Raw genomic sequence first — 14,032 nt, forward strand, 5'->3', positions numbered from 1 at the left:
GTCCAAGAGAGATTTACACAGTTAACAAAACGTCACGCCAGGGTAAGCCTACACGAAACAGCCCTTATTGTAAATGTTTCTAAAAATCCCCTATGGAAAAAATTAATGGTGGAAAAACAATTTGAAAATTTTTCCTGTTAGACCACTAGGTTTTATTGGTGTTATGACTCATACTGTGGTACTCTATAGAGGCCGCTAGTGCCCGAAAGCCATGTTTTAGCATGGGCAGCACCATTGAGGACTTTCACTATTTTAAAGTAGTCTACTGGGCTGGCACTAGTTTCAGCCATGGGCTGATTTTTTTTTTTTCTTGATCAGATGGTCTGGGGGCCCGGAACATAATTACAAATAATTTGTAGATGGCAAATTAACCGCAAGAAGCCCAAAGTTTCGATCTCTATACATCTCCATGGAAGCAACCTGTCATACCCTGCATTTATAACCCAGTGGGAAGGTGGTATTTACCACATACGACTCTGAAAATCCACTTGAATGCCCCTCTAACTGGTAATTACTATAGGGAAACTCATCTGTCATACCTGAGCTCCGACTTCTCCTACATGCTGACCTCTGACGTCAAGGAAATTACCTCGATAACCACAGTTTCGGCAGTTAAATGCAACAACAAAACACTATTTCTTAAAAGCAATCTATTAATATGGTTTTTGAACACTATCATTTGTTTACAAGCATAATATATGTACTTTTAGTTGATGAATGATGGAGCTTTTTGGCTAACTTGGCCATTAGCCAATCAGCATTCTAACAAGGAGTGAACGCATTGAACTAGTTTTACGACGTCATAATTGGTCATTTCCACCATCCCACTTGGTTATGAACGTAGCATAACCTGTCGAGACAAGTCTACTCCACCCACAAGGCACTTCAATACAAATTCTGCCCCTCACCTAAACTACACAATTTGCCGGCATCGGTAGGCTATTATCTCCAACAGTAGTCTATTTTTACAGTTACTTTTCGTTTTTAATCATTTAATCTCAATGGATCGATACATATTTATCATTGTGATATTGGCGTGTGTTCTGCGGGCCGTGAGGTGCTACAGCTCCGGAAAGGTGACTGGGGCGTGTGACAACATGACACCGCAACACAAAAAAGGCGCGCAGCAAAGCCCCGCTCCATTCTCTGTCACCACTGACCGGTTCAGCTTCAAGGAGGGCGATGAAATCATAGGTGAGACATCATGTCGTTTTCTCTGTTACTGGAGGGTTCATGCAGATATATTGAACACTCACCGCTAGGCCTATATGTTTTATTAATCTATCTATGGTTTGGCTGTTATGGGTAGATATCTCTGAAAAGTAGATATTAAATTAATAACGGTCTCCATTTTCTATGGTGGTGTTTAAATCAACTAAACACTGTTGTTTACAGTCAGGCTCCTGGCAGGTTCCACTCCATTCACTGGGTTTATGTTACAAGCCAGAGAGGTTGGAGGAAGCAGTCCTCTGGGATCCTTCACTGTAACAAGTGGAGAGGCCCAGCTACTCACCTGCAACGGACTACCTGTGAGTCTATTCCCATAGACTGTATAAATCCATTTAATTCTGTTTATTCCCAGCTATATATTACCACCTGACTATAGCCTGGTTTTCTGTTATGTTATGAGAGTTACAGTATTACATATAACCAGGGGCGCAACTTTGGTTTTAGAAGTGGGGGGAACATCATTTAAAAACAAATATTATTATTTTTATCCAGTTGGATAAACACTCCAAACGAACCGCTCGGAGGCATCCGCAGGGTCCTAAAGAACACAGTTTCCTCGTTTTGTATCATATTTCAATGATAAAACTGGGGGGGACAAAAATGCAATTTCAGAGTGGGGGGGGGGGCATGTCACACATCCCCAGTGAAAGTTGCACCCCTGCATATAACATTGAAACAGTAATGGTTGTTTAGATCTTATACATGTGTTTATGAGACAGAAGAAAACACTCTATTTACAAAAACAAATCAATTATTCCCTGTTCCTGCATGGGTCCTCCTTCTACCCTGTTGGGTAGAGTAGGTCGTAAGGCTCTACTGAAAACTTTTAAAAGGTTCACAGATAATCGTATAATTAATTATCATAAATGTACATTTGCAATCAGATTCTCTAAGATCAACACAACAATTATTATATCATTTTTACCTAACACCATTACTCAAATTGTGTGTTCCAAAACGCACATGCTCGCACATTCCGAGACAGGCACTACAAGCCAACCCAATTGACGTGGTTCGGCCAAAAATGGTGGATAAATGAGGATAGTTCAGTCAAGCTGTTTACCATTGTAAAAAAACAAAATGTCCTGTCTGTGTAAGTGGGTGTTCCCCATCTCCCATGAGCATGCTATCCTGTGAGAGCTTAGGGTTCCTCGATAATATCTAGCATGCTCACATAAGAGGGAACAGCTGGCTCTGGTCTACTTATTGTCCCTGCCTCGCCTGACCAGAAATAAATTGCCAATGAGATGTCTTGCTCTGGGGCACCCACTTCGTAGGGCCGGGGCAATAAAGTCTTCTTCACATTTGCAGTTTGAAGTGAGTCAAATAAAAAAAATGGCATATCCGATTTGAATCTGTTCTTTTCCTTCAGTCTGAACAGCCAAAAAGCACATGGAATAGGATGTTTCAAGCCACTTTCGTAGGTCAGATACAAATCTGATTCTTGGCCATGCGACTTGTGTCTGAATAGTCAAATCTGATTCATTTGCCCTCAAGGGGTTTTTAGACTGTTATTTAGCATATCTTGTGGCTTGCGAGCTACATATGTTGACAGTTTTGACAAGAATACATGGTAGCTAACTAGCTTGTTAATTGTTTTCAAACAAATGAGTGAATGTGCTAGAAAGCTAAACAGCTACCTGGCTAGCTAGTTGACTACTTGTTTTGAAAGTTTGAGTATTTTATCCTTTGAGGCTTTAAAGGTGTTCAAAGCAACTGGGAAATGCCCATAGCAGGCATTGTTGTCACCTTAGCTTGCTACATAACTTCTGAGTGAAGAGCGCCACCACCCTATCATCCTACACCACTGCACACACACCTGTCATTACTATGACAACTAGCATAGCCATGTCAGCAAATGACTGCTGCCTGAACACACACAAATACTATTTCAATCAATCAAATGTATTTATAAAGCCCTTTTTAAAGCCGATGTCACAAAGTGCTATACAGAAATACAGCCTAAAACCCCAAACTGCAAGCATTGCAAATGTAGATTTGGTCACTTGTAACTTGCTGTTTGGCAGTCAGTATTTCTCAACGAAAAAAATGTATTCAAAAGATTGGAGTATTAAGGCCTGCAGTGTGAACAAGGCTTTAGTAGACAGAGTGCCCCTGCTCCGATCAGAAAAAATGAGGGAGTGGGATGTATCGCGTTTTCTACCGTCTCTGGTTTGGGTCCCTTTCCTAGCATACCTGGAAACTACAGAGAATGGAAACAAAACAGAAACAACAGACAGAGCGCTCATCCAAAACATAGATAAATACAATAAACGGCACTCGCTTGTCTGAGCCTTATTTAAACCATACAAACAGTGACTGAATGGACCCAGATTGCTGCTAACGGAGCTGAAAACGGAGCAGGGTAGGTGAGATTAGTTTGTGTGCATTAGCAGGGCCATTTGTAGCAGTTTGCAGGCAAAACATTTTAGTGCTTGTACAAGTAACATAAAAACATGAAATAAACCTCCATGGACTGTTCAAAACTATTTTTGTCCCGCAGATGATTTGGTAACGGCCGTCATTTCTGCTTTGTATGCGTTAGCCTAGGTCTACCTACTGTATTAAAGCTGCTACACAGGATTTTTTTGTTTAACTTTTGCATTGTCATTGCAGAAAATGGCCATAATATATCTGCAGTAATAGTGGAATGATAGTGTTTCACAGTATTACTTACCCGCCAGTGTTATAATTGGCTGTGATATTAATCTATTGATATCTCCCGCCGGAGCGGCATCTGTTGTTAAAATGGGAAAGCCGTTTTGACTTTGTGGCTGTGTTATCTAGTGGAAATCGGATCAAGCGGCGAATGTAGAAATTCCTCTGATGTTTCCTGGTCGCTAAAATTCTACACTGTTCGCTCAATTTCAGTTTATGTGAATCATGTAAGGAATCGTTGTACCATCTACATCACTGTGAAAAATATTTTCAATAACAAAATATATAGTTTTTACAGCTGTTAGAAGCTGGTGGACCAAAACCGAAAATAAAAGGCTCGAGCGCAAGTCTCCGTCATGTTTTGGGGAAATGAGATGCGGGTGAGGGCGGAGATTTGTTTTGAATGCAGTTTATTGCTGTTGAAATTCACCTAGCTTCCACATATGGGTGGACATATGTGTAGCACCTTTAAAAGCACCTCTTTGTCGCATTATTCACACACTCAGAATTCGCTGCTTCAAGTTTCAGTAGCCTACCTCTCCTCTCGTAATTGGACATTTGAGATCAAGTGTGCCTACAGAAGGCTATATGTGTGGTCTCAATTAAATAGACTATGCTGTCTTTGCATGGGCTGAGAATCACGTGGCAGTTATCTTTCCATGGGAAATAACTTACATTTAATTGGGGTTTAGTTTACTACAGTGTCTGAAAATGAGTATTGATAATGGAAAGAAGTGGATAGCCTCAACCAAAGTGAGTAGAGGTGCAACAAAAATATATAGCTACGAGCAGCATTGAATGGGGTTCACAGGATGACACAATGACAAAGGTACATTGCGGCCATATTTGAATGTGGTAACTATTTTTTCTCAAATCCTAGAAGGATTAGAAGGCCAGCATCCTGGAGTCACCTCTTCACTGTTGACGTTGAGACTGGTGTTTTGCGGGTACAATTTTTTTATTTTTTTTTATTTAACCTTTATTTAACCAGGTAGGCTAGTTGAGAACACGTTCTCATTTACAACTGCGACCTGGCCAAGATAAAGCAAAGCAGTGCGACACAAACAACAACAAAGAGTTACACATGGAATAAACAAGCATACAGTCAATAACACAATAGAAAAAAGAAAGTCTATATACAATGTGTGCAAATAGCGTGGGGAGGTAAGGCAATAAAGAGGCCATAGTAGCAAGTAATTACAATTTAGCAGATTAACACTGGAGTGATAGATGAGCAGATGATGACGTGCAAGTAGAAATACTGGTGTGCAAAAGAGCAGAAAAGTAAATAAGAACAATATGGGGATGAGGTAGGTAGATAGGATGGGCTATTTACAGATGGGCTATGTACAGCTGCATTGATCGGTTAGATGCTCGTATAGCTGATGTTTAAAGTTAGTGAGGGAAATATAAGTCTCCAGCTTCAGCGATTTTTGCAATTCGTTCCAGTCATTGGCAGCAGAGAACTGGAAGGAAAGGCGGCCAAAGAGGTGTTTGGGGATGACCAGAGAGATGTACCTACTGGAGCGCATGCTACGGGTGGGTGTTGTTATCGTGATAAGGTGGAGCTTTACCTAGCAAAGACTTATAGATGACCTGGAGCCAGTGGGTCTGGTGACGAATATGTAGCGAGGGCCAGCCGACTAGAGCATACAGGTCGCAGTGGTGGGTGGTATATGGGGCTTTGGTGACAAAACGGCTGGCACTGTGATAGACTGTATCCAATTTGCTGAGTAGAGTGTTGGAGGCTATTTTGGAAATGACATCGCCGAAGTCGAGGATCAGTAGGATAGTCAGTTTTACTAGGGTATGTTTGGCGATGTGTGTGAAGGAGGCTTTGTTGCGGAATAGAAAGCTGATTCTAGATTTAATTTTGGATCGGAGATGTTTAATATGAGTCTAGAAGGAGAGTTTACAGTCTAGCCAGACACCTAGGTATTTGTAGTTGTCCACATATTCTAAGTCAGAACCGTCCAGATTAGTGTAGCCAGTCGGGCGGGCGGGTGCAGGCAGCGAACAGTTGAAAAGCATGCATTTTGTTTTACTAGCGTTCAAGAGCAGCTGGAGACCACAGAAGGAGTGTTGTATGGCATTGAAACTCGTTTGGAGGTTTGTTAACACAGTCTCCAAAGAAGGGCCAGATGTATACAGAATGGTGTCGTCTGCATAGAGGTGGATCAGGGAATCACCCGCAGCAAGAGCAGCATCGTTGATATATACAGAGAAAAGAGTCGGCCCGAGAATTGAACCCTGTGGTACCCCCATAGACTGCCAGAGTTCCGGACAACAGGCCCTCCGATTTGACACACTGAACTCTGTCTGAGAAGTAGTTGGTGAACCAGGCGAGGCAGTCATTTGAGAAACCAAGGCTGTTGAGTCTGCCGATAAGAATACGGTGATTGACAGAGTCGAAAGCCTTGGCCAGGTCGATGAAGACGGCTGCACAGTACAATCTTTTATCGATGGTGGTTATGATATCGTTTAGTACCTTGAGAAACCGGATTGCACAGCGGAGAAGGTACGGTGGGATTCGAAATGGTCAGTGATCTGTTTATTAACTTGGCTTTCGAAGACTTTAAAAAGGCAGGGCAGGATGGATATAGGTCTATAACAGTTTGGGTCTAGAGTGTCACCCCCTTTGAAGAGGGGGATGACTGCGGCAGCTTTCCAATCTTTAGGGATCTTGGACGATACGAAAGAGAGGTTCGGGAAAGTAGCTGCGGGGAGACTTGGGCAAGTAGCTGCAGGGGGTGTGGAGCTGTTGGCCGGGGTTGGGGTAGCCAGGAGGAAAGCATGGCCAGCCGTAGAGAAATGCTTCTTGAAATTCTCGATTATCGTGGATTTATCAGTGTTACCTAGCCTCAGTGCAGTGGGCAGCTGGGAGGACTTTACAGTGCAAATTTCTGTTTGAAAAAGCTATTTAATGAAGCTGCCAGTTGAGGACTTGTGAGGCATCTGTTTCTCAAACTAGACATTCTAATGTTCTTGTCCTCTTGCTCAGTTGTGCACCGGGGCCTCCCACTCCTCTTTCCATTCTGGTTAGCGCCAGTTTGCGCAGTTCTGTGAAGGGAGTAGTACACATCGTTGTATGAGATCTTCAGTTTCTTGGCAATTTCTCGCATGGAATAGCCTTCATTTCTCAGAACAAGAATAGACTGACGAGTTTCAGAAGAAAGTTATTCGTTTCTGGCCATTTTAAACCTGTAATCGAACCCACAAATGCTGATGCTTCAGATACTCAACTAGTCTAAAGAAGGCCAGTTTTATTACTTCTTTAATCAGCACAACAGTTTTCAGCTGTGCTAACATATTTAATTTCTTCTTCCTGATGGCAACCAGGTAAAACTCAGAAACCCGGTTTGTAGTAGGGACCTTAAGGTTTCCCCTATTTCCTGGGGCAAGTAAACTGAGAAGTTGGGCAAGCAGTTTTCTTTTTAACTGAAAACAACAAAACTATAAATAATTCCAGTAGGCCTAGCCTGAAATGATATTTATGGATCATTCCCATTGTTTAACTTAGAGACGGACAATTTATGGCATGTAAAGCCAGGGAAGTTGAGCCTGCTATGTGGTTGCCTCTTGGAAAGTGAGAGCGTGCTCTGCTGTCTTTGCAGACGTGTGTCTTTTGTTATATTCATATGAATATTTTTAATGTTGAATACATTTATGTACATTTTTGTATTTCATAATGACAAAGCAAAAACAGGTTTTTAGAAATCCCCCCTAAACAAACATCCCTCCTCCCAATGAAGTTTCTATGCGAGAATTGCCCGAACATTTTTGGGCCTTCCAGGCATGGAATCACCCTGCTGCATCTGAATAAATCTTCATGGATCCTTTTTTTTCCTATTCTCAGAATTCTGCAGTTTCTCACACATCAAATTCACCAAAATCCTCCATCCAGGGAATATGGAGGGCCCCCACATCAGGCAACCTCAACTCCATCCAATTCAGGTGATTCACCCATCCAGTATCTGCTAGCTCCTGAACCAGAATTTTCACTTCTGTTAGCAGTTGTTGTTATTCTTCAATAACACAGACCCCAAAGTAAATCAGGGAGAGAAAAATATATTTATTCAAAGAGAACAAATCATAGTTGTTATGCTCGAAAGTAGATGGCAGATGTTTATTCTTCCCTGTCCTCAATGTTTCTCTGCTGAACAAAGACACATTTTTTACATTTTACATTTTAGTCATTTAGCAGACGCTCTTATCCAGAGCGACTTACAGTAGTGAATGCATACATTTCATACAATTTCATACATTTTTTTCTGTGCTGCCCCCCCGTGGGAATCGAACCCACAACCCTGGTGTTGCAAACACCATGCTCTACCAACTGAGCTACAGGATGTAGTTTATACCCAAGCCTAGCCTGTGGTTGACCAATTAGAATTCCTTGCAATAAAACACGGGCCAATGGCCAAAAACCAAGTATCCCGTTTCAGGCTCAATGTATAAACAATTTGGATCAATGAGACCTTGCCACATGTAGCTATGAGTCCCAGACTGAAATTCCCCCTGTATCCCTAACCCATTAATCTTCAGTTCCCCATTACAAAGAAACAACTATTTCCATTGATCATTAATTCCCTATTACAGAAAAACAACAGTTTCCATTGATTGTTAATTCCCTCTTGACCTCTATTCCTTTGCGTTGTGTATTTATCTTAGAATATTCTTACACTTCTATTACCATGGGGCCCAGTTTCCTGGACAGAGATTAAGCCTAGTTCTTGACTAAAACACACTTTAAATGAAAATTCCGTCCCTTAATGTTATTACATTGTTTTATTATTTGTTCTGCTATGCCATTTTTACAGTGCCTCCTTTGTAAAAGATTACTCCACCTTCTGGGTTGGAGTGAGAAGTTCTCCAGTCACATACAACATCGCTGCTGCACCCCCAGCTAACAGCACATCCGTCACCTCTACCGCCTCTTCATCCTCAAAAGTGAGTATGATTACATGCACACAATAATACGATTATTGTGAATATTCAGAATATAGTTTGATTAAAACATTTGCATGCTTTGCAAGAAGAACGATTTCCTTAATAATCTTGTTTACATGGACACGAAATTAGGCTACGGATGGGACTTTGATAAATGCAGAACATTGCCAATCAAAATAAACGTTCTACCACAGTTACCATGTTATTTTTGGGAAGTCTACTTGATTCTGAGTTCTGACATTTTTAACTCCCTTCACTCGTGCAAAAGAGGGAGGCTTGCACTGCTGGTTTTAGTACACGCACAGATACACCGCTGGAACTACGATTAAGGTGTTTACACTTTCCACAGAGGGTTCTACATAGAATGCAAAATAGTTCTACCTGGAACTAAAAAGGGTTCTACCTGGAACCTAAAAGGTTTCTCCTACGGGGACAGCCGCAGAACCCTTTTGGAACCCTTTTTTCTAATAGTGTACCAAATATTTAGAAAGGTTTCTCAGAAAGCCAGATGTTTTAATCGGCGTATGCTTACCTAGATTGAACACTGATTTAAGATAAGCAGAGTAATGTGTATAAATGATTAATGCCATACTCGGCCTACTGATCAGTTTAATATCGAATTATTAGTGTGCATGTAGACGTACCTAGTATTTCCATTAAAATCCTTAGTACTTATGGTAATAGATAATAGTACAAATGTGTTTTATTTAAAACAAACTGTGAATAATGTATCACAAGTGTAAGTGATAGTCTCTCAAAAGGTCAAATAGGGGGTGCTTATATTTGTCCTGTTTCACTGTATGTACAAGTACGAGTGGGTAACCTGTACGAGTGTGAGGTGTGAAATGGAAATGTATTTTTTGCTTATCCCAACTCCCCCTGAGAGTGGGGTCATTGATGGCAACCCTGGAGAAATTAGGGTTAAGTGCCTTGCTCAAAGGCAGATCAACAGATTTTTCACCTTGTCGGGGATTCGAACTGGCAACCTTTCAATTACTGGCCCAACGCTCTTAACCGCTAGGCTACCTGCCACTCACTCTCTGACAATATTGTCATATTACATTTTCAATCAAACAATAATATTTATTTTTACACACTATTACATAAGTGCTTTAAAATAACATTGAATATGTTTGTAATAGGTTTCCAACTCCAGCACTGGATGTGGCAGCACTAAGGTCTGTTTCAGCAAACCTCTGAACTGTGACCCTGGGGTCAGCCCAGACTGTTACTTCCTGTCTGCTATGACCTCTCCCAGTGATACAGCCATCCAGTTGGAGATGACCGGCCCTTCAGATGGCTACATCGCCATTGGCTTCTCAGATGACCAGAGGATGGTAATGTAGCCTTGTCAGAAGTAGTGCATGCACATCCTGCAATTGAATATGCTTATTCAAATTTTGAGGCACTCGTCCAGATACTTTCACTTCAATGAAGTCGGTGAACAAGTTTATTTTTAAAATGATGAAGAAGGATTGCATGAGGGCAGGTGGAAGGCAGCCAATCAACTGCAGGAGCATTCATCAGTGTGCAATTTTTGTTTTATGAATTTTTGTTTATTTTACTCTGTACCTTCAAGTGGCCTGTGGCAGGGTTGATTGTGTTCCTCTCATAATCTGTTTTCCTCTGCATCACATCAGGGAAATGATGACATCTATATTTGTGGACGGGACAGTGGTGGACTCATCCAATTGCAACACGCCTTTTCAACAGGAAGGAAGATACCAGAGATACTTCCTCTGGTACTTGCTATTATTATGATGTATGAAAAGCTAAGAGGATGATAGCAATTGGAATATGGACTGATTTGAAATGGAATGTACCCCCAGCCCTGATGCTATAATGAATCACAAAACAATCGGTAATGACTCAAATGTCTCTTGTTTATCCTTTTCTAGGGAAATGTTTCTGATGTTAAATCCTCAGTGAATAATAGTATCATTAGCTGTTCCTTCACGACTAGGAACCCCATTTCAACTCAGCGATCCGGAGGGTCCAGTTCCCTCTACTATCTCATGATCGTTCACGGGCCCTCCAATAATGGTACAGTATGAGCCGAAAGCTTACAACATAGTAGCACCAGTACTGGTACAGAGGAAGTGGTTGTATCCCTCTGACATTTTATTTACATAATGCTATGACATCTTTAGATAATAATGAGTGACATTACATGGACATGGAAGACGGGATCTTAAATCAGCACTCCTACTCTGAGATATTGTATGAATACGGGCCCTGTTATCTAATAAGGATTCTAATGTTGTGGGCCTGGTACTGATGAAGAAAGCAGTTTGCTTCAGTCTAGCAGTCATATGTTTCATAATATCATTTTATCCTATTTCTCTTATTGTATTTCACCTTTCGGTTGACTTTGACAGGGATAATCAACTTTCATACTGGCACCTTCATCAGTGACACTAAAGTGGATATTTCAAGTCCTCAAGTTGTTACAAGTGAAAAAGAGCCACCTATTATTAAAGCACATGGTAAGGTTGCTGTTTCCTTAGTGAGAAGAGTTTGCATGCATAACCTCAAACAAATTCTTATACGGTAATACACTGATTATAATTACATATACAAGCTTAAAGATTTGTGTATTGATTATGGATTATTGATTTATTATCCTGTTGTGCTTCAGGTTCCCTGATGTTGATAGCGTGGATGACCACAGGTAGTTTGGGAATGATCATAGCCAGGTATCTGAAAGGTGTGGCCAAGGGGAAACATTATTTTGGGAAAGATGTTTGGTTTCTGGTGAGTTTCTATTGTGTTAGTGTAGCAACATTTGATTGTACTTGAAATGTTTTCACAGCTATCGAATTGCTGCCTTTTCTACATATAGCTTGACTGGGAGAGTGTGTCAAGCAGGCGGTCAGTTGTGTTTGCGAGGAAGCTATGCTGTTATTTAAGCAAGCAGACTGACGTCCGTCACGTTTCAAGTTTCAAGTTTTATTAGTCATATGTACGGGATACAGGTGGTATACACTGTCCAACAAAATGCTTACTTGCAGGTTCCTTCTCGACAATGTAACCACAAAGACAAAATATAAGAATATGAAAATAAATATTAGCACGTCTAGATGACTTTATTAGGTGGAATGTTTTTAGTACTAAATAATAATGCCACATAATCTGTACTCTTGGCTTGCATGTTCCTCAGGTGCACGTGTTTCTTATGACACTCACTGTTGCTGCCACCATCATTGCCTTCATTTTGGCCTTTTCAGAAGTTGGAGGCTGGAGTGGGGTATGCATCATAAACTTTTACTGCGATTGTTATTTAAAACAAACCTATCTGACAAATGCTGTGCCGTCTAGTTTTATAAAACCTACTCTATTATGGAAGGCTCAGATAATTGAAATAGTTACCCGAGACAGTTTATGAGCCCAGTGTGTTTATAGGGAGCCCATCTGTGTTTATAGGGAGCCCATCCTGTGTTGGGCTGCATCGTTATGATCCTGGCCTTATTCCAGCCAATCGGTGCCATGTTCCGATGTGGACCTCAACATCACTGGTAAGGGATCCAGACTCATACTTAGTGTATGTCAGTTTGCTCATGTGTATGTAAATCCAAAAGTGGCTTGTTTTCTCAAGTTAATGTATTATTTTTGTGTTGTTGTTTTTTCACAGGCGATTCATCTTCAATTGGTCGCATGCTTTGAATGCAGTGGCAATAAAAGGTTTAGCTGGTAAGGAACTGTGATTATGACATTGTTTTTTTGTTGGATTTTATTAGCATAGTACAAAGTACCGTATCTTCTCAGCCAATATCTGTCAAACATGTTTGCTGTTGCACTACTACCGTGTTAGTAATTGTGTTGACATTATCTTTCAGTGGCAGCCATATTTACTGGGCTGTCGTATGTTAGCACCTCTGAGGATAGTTGGCTTCTGAAGGTGATGGGTGGATTTGTTGGATGGGAGGCAACGATGTACATCCTGCTAGAATTCCACATGCGCTGGAAGCGCAATGGTGAGATCAAATACATAATGATATCTATCTTAATTGTGTTAAATTCAGGTTGATGATATATAGCCCCCCTATAATATTGAATAACCTCATATTGTGGATCTGCCATATATAACTTTTGTCGGCCTCTTGGCCTACGTCAAAAGCTCTGACGAAGGACAAGATGCCGACAAGTAAGCTTGAATAAACAAAGTGATACAAGCAAGAGAAGTGTGCAGGTTTCTATTTTCTTTTCAAATACTTCAATATAACTTTGGTTGTTCTTCTAGCTCATGCAGAGAGTGCTTCTGAATCGGTACGCTGAATCACACCATTTAATCCCACACATTTAAATTTACTTATTGTATCGATGAATTAGTAAGTGACTCATTCTTAACAACTATTTTGTCTGCCACGGCTGTACTTTACTTTTAATTTCTCCCCCAGACAAGAATGGAGTTGGTACTGCTGGTCTTGTTTTTCCTTGGAAATATAGCCTTTTTAGTGGCACTACTTGTTGGAATTGGCTCGTCATGAAGATCTGCTGAGCAATGGACTGAGATCGGAATGTTGTGATACAGTAAATCTTTAATATAGCTCAATGTACAGTATATTTTAAATCATTTTATATTTGTTTGTTGTCAAATGTTTTAAAGTATCTGTCCATGGATTGAGGATCGAATGCGATCAGATCGTCAATTTATACAGTATCCCTCCATATAACTATGACAGACTTTCCATGAGGACAGGCATATTGGAAATTTAACCAGGGTTTATTGACTGACACTACTTTCTTAACAAAAAGGAATTCTTAACAGACTTTCTTGTACAATACAGGTTCAGTGGACCCAATTATTGTACTGGATGCTTTTAAATGTACCTTTAGGGGCCATTGAATTCAATTGCGCTCCCAAAAAAGGTATCGGTCAACAGAGAAAAGAATTTCAACAGAAATAGAACATTTAACATTACACAATGGTGTTGAATTGTCTACATAATCACTGAATAATCTAGACACGTAACAAAAGGAGATTGAGGAATTTATTCATGAAAGACCGGGTTAAAAAAAAAAATTACCAGAGAAAATTCAATATAGAAACACGACCAAAAATAACCTACAGAAAAAAGTTAAAACGATGGAGAAATTCTTCTCACCAAAAAGATTCTGAATGAGGAAGGTCCTCCAACCTCATTTGATGATGAATTTTGTGATATACAGTACCAGTCAAAAGTTTGGACACACC

The 14,032-nt window shown here is 40.5% G+C and overlaps 1 protein-coding gene across 1 annotated transcript; it reads left to right on the forward strand.

Annotated features, from left to right (window-relative positions):
* Window positions 1–858: 858 nt before the first annotated feature.
* LOC106576314 (putative ferric-chelate reductase 1) lies at window positions 859–13,865 on the forward strand. Its single transcript, XM_014153422.2, has 15 exons — window positions 859–1,194; window positions 1,396–1,529; window positions 7,745–7,842; window positions 8,709–8,838; window positions 9,981–10,175; window positions 10,479–10,580; window positions 10,737–10,881; window positions 11,217–11,324; window positions 11,477–11,592; window positions 11,999–12,085; window positions 12,262–12,353; window positions 12,470–12,528; window positions 12,675–12,812; window positions 13,079–13,104; window positions 13,236–13,865. The coding sequence occupies exons 1-15, from the start codon at window positions 1,002–1,004 to the stop codon at window positions 13,323–13,325; spliced, it is 1,713 nt and encodes a 570-aa protein (XP_014008897.1). The 5' UTR covers window positions 859–1,001; the 3' UTR covers window positions 13,326–13,865.
* Window positions 13,866–14,032: the final 167 nt, after the last annotated feature.

This window comes from Salmo salar, chromosome ssa17, assembly GCF_905237065.1.
Source record: "Salmo salar chromosome ssa17, Ssal_v3.1, whole genome shotgun sequence".
Lineage (NCBI taxonomy): Eukaryota > Metazoa > Chordata > Actinopteri > Salmoniformes > Salmonidae > Salmo > Salmo salar.

What these genes read in the sequence shown, in the direction of transcription:
- LOC106576314 (XM_014153422.2), top strand. Translation starts at nt 1,002, where the DNA reads ATGGATCGATACATATTTATCATTGTGATATTGGCGTGTGTTCTGCGG. An exon ending in GGAGGGCGATGAAATCATAG is followed by an intron (nt 1,195 to 1,395) that starts GTGAGACATCAT and finishes TGTTGTTTACAG; the next exon opens with TCAGGCTCCTGGCAGGTTCC. An exon ending in GGCAATAAAAGGTTTAGCTG is followed by an intron (nt 12,529 to 12,674) that starts GTAAGGAACTGT and finishes ATTATCTTTCAG; the next exon opens with TGGCAGCCATATTTACTGGG.